Source organism: Kryptolebias marmoratus, linkage group LG1 (assembly GCF_001649575.2).
Source record: "Kryptolebias marmoratus isolate JLee-2015 linkage group LG1, ASM164957v2, whole genome shotgun sequence".
Classification (NCBI taxonomy): domain Eukaryota; kingdom Metazoa; phylum Chordata; class Actinopteri; order Cyprinodontiformes; family Rivulidae; genus Kryptolebias; species Kryptolebias marmoratus.
This window is the reverse complement of record NC_051430.1, coordinates 31,887,242-31,893,043: the sequence shown is the minus strand read 5'-3', so window position 1 is coordinate 31,893,043 and position 5,802 is coordinate 31,887,242. Positions and strand designations below refer to the sequence as shown.

The 5,802-nt window shown below is 39.8% G+C and overlaps 1 protein-coding gene across 2 annotated transcripts in view; it reads right to left on the bottom strand.

Annotated features, from left to right (window-relative positions):
- smarca2 (SWI/SNF related, matrix associated, actin dependent regulator of chromatin, subfamily a, member 2) overlaps positions 1-5,802 on the bottom strand; it is a 37,826-nt gene that overhangs the window by 12,178 nt on the left and 19,846 nt on the right. For both annotated transcript variants that reach the window (XM_017440781.2, XM_025002713.2), the window contains exons 23-28: positions 5,026-5,072; positions 3,853-4,019; positions 3,480-3,643; positions 2,673-2,900; positions 2,259-2,336; positions 598-816 (exon numbers count right to left, since the gene is read on the bottom strand). In XM_017440781.2, coding sequence (XP_017296270.1) covers positions 598-816; positions 2,259-2,336; positions 2,673-2,900; positions 3,480-3,643; positions 3,853-4,019; positions 5,026-5,072 — 903 coding nt within the window. The remainder of the gene's footprint in view (positions 1-597; positions 817-2,258; positions 2,337-2,672; positions 2,901-3,479; positions 3,644-3,852; positions 4,020-5,025; positions 5,073-5,802) is intronic.

Genomic DNA, 5,802 nt, shown 5'->3' with positions numbered 1-5,802 from the left:
TACCGCCACCAACTGGTAAAGAGTGTCTGCTAAACTTTTCTCCTTCTTGCATTTAGCAGCAACTCGAGGACATTGCTGCCCTCTATATGTCAGGAGGACAAATAACACCTTTTCTGTTCAAATTGCCAACCCGCCACAGTGGCGTGTGCGTTGATCAAATTCACCCGCCACTTCAAATATTTACCCGCATTTGGCCGGTGGCGGGGGCTAATTTCCACCCCTGGCTATGAGGCTGTTAAATCATCAATGAAAAAAAACAACTTTTTTATAGAAATAATTAAAAATAAGTTTTGTTTTTTAGTTAGCATTTCACAGAAGTATATGCAGACACTACTTTGTAAATCTTTTTGTCACCATTAGTTTCTGTTATTCTGGCAGAAATATGATGATAGACTAGCCCTTAGCTTATCATTTCTGTCTGATTTAAACTATTTCTATAAGGTGAGATTGTTCAAATACCTGTCTACAACAGGTAAGATATTAACTGTTCATGTTTTGACAGAAGCAGCATATTTCATGCAGTTTTAAGTTCTAAGGTTAGATGTCGTAAAAGAACTGTGGTTTCTGTTTATGTTGAACCTTAGAGAAAAGTTTTACCCGAAGCCACTGTTTTTCTGTCAGCGTGTCGCTGTAGTCCACGTCCCGACGACAGCGAGAGCCCCGACCGAACATCTTCTCCTCCTCCTCCTCGTAGGTGAGCCTCTCCACCTCAGCATCATCTTTGATGATCCACGACGGCAGCTCGTCTTCCTCCATCAGACGAGGCTTACGCTTTGGGTTCCTGGCGTCCTCTCGACGGCGGTCCATGTCGAAGCGCTGGTGGAGACAAGGAGGAAAACTTCCATGAAACGGATTCCTGGTTGAAGAAAAGGCTGACGTTGAAACAGAATCAGACTAATCCTGAAGGCATGGAGCTGAGGATAAACTGATGAACTGATTCAAAGTCCTCAGAAGGCGTTACCTCGACGCTTACCAGGGTTTTCTTCTGTGCATGTAAGCTGCACATGTCACTGACAGTAAAGCCTTTTAGTACCAGTGTAATAGATTTACATCAGATGAACTGAAAAACATGACGCTAAACGGACTAAAGTGGAGATAAACCAGGAAATTACAGACTTAATTTTTCAAATTTTAGGTTTCAGTTTTAATTATTCTTTATTTTACCAGGATTCATTTCACTGAGATTCAAAATCTCTTTTAGAAGGAAGTTCTGTTGTCGTTGCACATTAAAACAAAAATAAAATGAAATCAAACAGCATGAAACAGATCAGGTAAAAGCTTTTGGCAGAATAATCACCAGCAGCTTCTGGTAACCAGCTGTGCATTTAGTGCTGGAATGGTCCTACTGTTAAAATAAGCAGATATTTCTGTAACTAACACCAGGACAACCAGGGGTGGCCAATCCTGGTCCTCAGGGCCACCGTCCTGCATGTTTTCCTTGTTTCTCTGCTCCAACACACCTGATTCAGAGGTTAAATGACCTCTTCAGGTTCTGCAGAAGCCTGTTAATCACCCATTGATTCACATTAGGTGTGTTGGAGCAGAGGAACAAGTAAAACCTGCAGGATAGCAGCCGTCAAGGAGCACGATTGCCCACCCCTGCTCTAAAGGCACTTTGGCCTAAGATGTTTGAGGAATGATGTGCACGATTCGTCCATCTGAGTGAAGATTTCATCTCCTGGTGACTTTGGGAATCAAAAGAATACATAAATCAGGAGTTAACTGATGTAATATAGTCTTGGAAAGAAAACTGTACCAACCTACAACTGTGAAAAGAAAGAACATTCGCAACCAAGCTGCAATAATGAAAACAGCTGCTAATAATGCAGGAAACACTGAATCAGTCCAGGTAAATTTGAATGCATGTATAAAGTATCACTGTAGTCGAGGACTGATAGAAATGTTGCTTGCATGAGTCTTTTCCTTGCACTAAAACAGAAACATTTGTTCCTAAAAGGAAAAACACTGAATATGATCTGGTGTTTAACTGCACTAAAAACTAAAACCATTACAGAGTTTAAGCAACGGCAGCCACAACAGAGAATGTGAACCTGTAACCATGACAACAGTTATTTTATGCTAAGTGATGCCTGTGTGAGGAAGTCTTAGCAGAGAAATGATCTGTCAAAGCGTGCAGAGCCTGGAGGTGGAAGAAAACCACTATCTGGAAGTAAATTAATTTCTAATCTTTTGGTCCGATCTGTGCTCCTCTGAAATTGAAATGTCACTTAGATGTGATGAAGATGTGGAGTTCTTACCATAAAGAGCTCAAACTCGTCTTCGTTGCGAGCTATCATCTGGTTAAGGGTTTCGTCGTCGGGTACCTCGTCTTCCTCCTGAAATACAACGAGTTACAGCAGTCTCCTTGAGTATTATTATTTGTTGCAGATAAACTGAGGTTTCTTGGGTTCAAATTTACATGAAAAATAAAAAACAGAGGTTTTAGAAACCCACAAAAAGTAAGAAAGCAAGGAATAATTCAGCCCTTCCAAAGGAGGCAGTAATTTAATCCAAACTAAAATGTAATGAATAAAACATTGTTTCATTTCAGAGGAAAATCATGTCTTCATGACCTTCCACTTTCATTGCCTTAAAACGCTCATGCAGGACCCCTTCTTACCCTGAAATGTTTTTATATGAATAATAAGGTAATAAATCAACATTTCACACACCTCGTTCTGTTCTTCGTGCTCTAAAATGGCCTGAAGGAAAGCTCGACGCTCGTGGCTCGAGGATTTCTGGTCAAACATTCCTGCCTGGATGACCTTCTGATCCACATTAAGTTTGTATTTGGCAGCTGCTAAGATCTTCTCCTCCACACTGTTGACGGTGCAGAGACGGAGCACACGGACCTCATTCTGTTGTCCGATGCGGTGAGCCCGATCCTGGGCCTGAAGGTCCTGGAATCAGAAGATGAAACCCAGATTCTAATATTAGAGCGTCCAAAAGCAAAGTCGAAAACAAACATGTCTAAAATTCTGAAAATCAGAAAAACTCAGATAGATTTCTGTTCTTAACTGATCCTTTATAGATTGTCAGGAAATTAAAGCCAGTGAGTTGCTTTATGATGATTTATTGACTCAATCAGCCAGATGTTGAAGATCTGCAACAGCTGGACTCATCATCTCAACCACAGACATCAACCCTGATCCCAGCTGGCAATGTAACCTAACATAAGTTATCAGTTGATTTGATTCTGAACAATTAACACCATCTGTGTGGAAGTTAATATTGGGATTTTCTTATTTATTTTATGAATTGTTGTTTGACTAATGATCAATTCTTTACCAACAAATTTAAAAAGTATTTTCATTCGAAGTGCACATCTCTACGAACAGTTGCTGCTCTGAAACAGCTGCAGTAAAGTGAAACATGCAGTAAAAACTTGTATTATTTCTCTAATAAGCCCATATTTTCAAACAGTCATTTCCAGAGAGCTGCCTACAGGTGACAGATGAAGCGTAGAGCGCTGGATGTACCTGGTGGGGGTTCCAGTCGCTGTCGAAGATGACCACGGTGTCCGCAGCCTGCAGGTTGAGGCCGAGCCCTCCAGCTCTGGTACTGAGGAGGAAGATGAAGTACTGAGATCCTTCCTCGTTAAATTTCTTCAGCAGTGCTGCTCGGTCCTCAGACTTGGTGGTTCCTGAAACATCGAACTATAACTTCGTCATGTCATCATGTAAAAAACCCTTCAAATAAAACATGTCAGTTCTTCTTTCTGCTGTATTAGATACAATAAAAGAGACGGGACTCAAACAAAACAAAGGATTTAATAAAAGACAGACGTGTGTCTCATTATGAGATCTACAGCCTGAAAGGTCAGAGGTTAAGAGCAGGTTGAGGTGTCTTTACCATCAAGACGTAAATACTGGAAGTTACGATAGCCAAAGTAATCCTCCATGATGGTCATAAGTGTAGTCATCTGGCAGAAGAGCAGGACTCTGTGTCCGGTGGCCTGAAGCTTCGGTAAGATGCGATCAAGGAGCTCAAACTTCCCAGAAGCTCTGTACAGATCAGGCCTGAGTAGAGATGAAATTATTAAGAACTAAACGCATTTTTTACATCCTCTGAGTGACAGACGAGCGAATAAAATGCTGAGGTTTGGCTGATACAGGAATCACATTTAAATTTAAAACTTAAAATGGAAAATCTGCGCACATTTAAGACTTTTTAAGGCCTGAAACTGAGATGAATAAATGTATGACTTTTCAAGACGCCGTTTAAAAATAAACAAAAAAACCTCAGCAGCACGAAGTGCAGGAGGAAGTACAGACGTGGCAGTGAGTTAAGATGTTCCCCCCATCTGGCACACGGAGAACATGAGGGTTTATCACAACTGATATCACCATCACACTTACATCACATACTGTGCAGTCAAAGTTTTATATTAGAAGCTTCCTGAAATGAATATTTCTTTAAGCAGTGATGACTTATCCTTCTCCTGACCCAACATGTGACTGTTTGTGGGTTTTAGTTCAGCACAGAAATCCTTACAGATGTAGAAATCTAGTCTTTTTTTCAGATAATGAAGTTCAAAGAGAAATGCAAAGTCTCTTTAAATGTTCACACTTGTGGTTTTGTGTGAATACCCTGAGCTGAGATGAAGCCGTCAATGGAAACACTAATTATTCACCACATTATAAAGAAATGTCAGCTGGTCTCCATGAGCACTGAGCCTTTAACCTTCAATTACAGCTAACATTTTTCTCCCCTGGTTTGGGCTCTATAAGCAGCACCTGTGCATTTATAATTAATCCTGCAATCACAAGCAAAGACAGCTCCACAGAAGTCCTTCAGGAAAGTTTATGAATCAAAAACATTATAAAATAAAGTAAAACATGTCTCCGTAAAGGTTCAAATTTGGCAGCCCCTCTGCTTCTGATGCAAGAAAGTTTTAAAAGCATTCTTTCTCATGTTTGCACTTGATTGGCCTGTAGTTATGCCTCCTTCGGCTGCATGATGAAATGTCAGTGAAATAAAAGGTGTGGGAGTACAGAGGACCAGGGTATTTTATCTGAAACTTACCCACTGATGATGCCGTTTGGATAACCCAAATGTTCAGCAAAAGATTCCTGAATCACAGAAAATCAACATGTTTAAATAAAAGACAAACATTTCAATTGACCTGCAGAACAACAAGACAAATTGACGTGTTTTTAAATAAAATTACTATTTATAATACATTTATTACTGAATGCCTTTTTGATTACTTTAATTTCAGAACAAAACTGAGATGAAACAATGCTGTAGAATCCGATAACCCAGATGAGAAGAGAACTGCTGAAAGCTGGTGTTTTAAACAGCTTTCAAACCCAGACCTGAACAGCCTCAATGCTCACTGAAAATGTCTGTTTTGTTGGGTTTTTATTTATGAATGTGGATTACAAGATGCCGTTTCTCTTTAGCTCTGATTGTTGTTGGACCTGCTGTGGTCGCTGTAAGCTATAATGAACTGTAAACACACAACCCACTAAAGTCACTGATCATTGTAAAAGTCTGTAAATCTGTTAGGTAATACATCTCATCAAAAGATAACTTTACACAAATGACTCTGAACCGTGTAAACATCAGAGTAATAATACGGTTCAAATGTCTGAATGTGTTCTTACAGAAACAGCACAAGACTCACTGACAGGTAGTGCTGGGTGATATAAGGATCCATATCGTGGGGACGATAGAAAAGTGTCTATCGTGATATATTTTCTTCTATCGTTTCTATCATAATTGTATCAATGATTCATGTAAATATTTCATAACGTAGGCTACGACGAATGTATTAGTGTTGTCACTTTGCATACATTC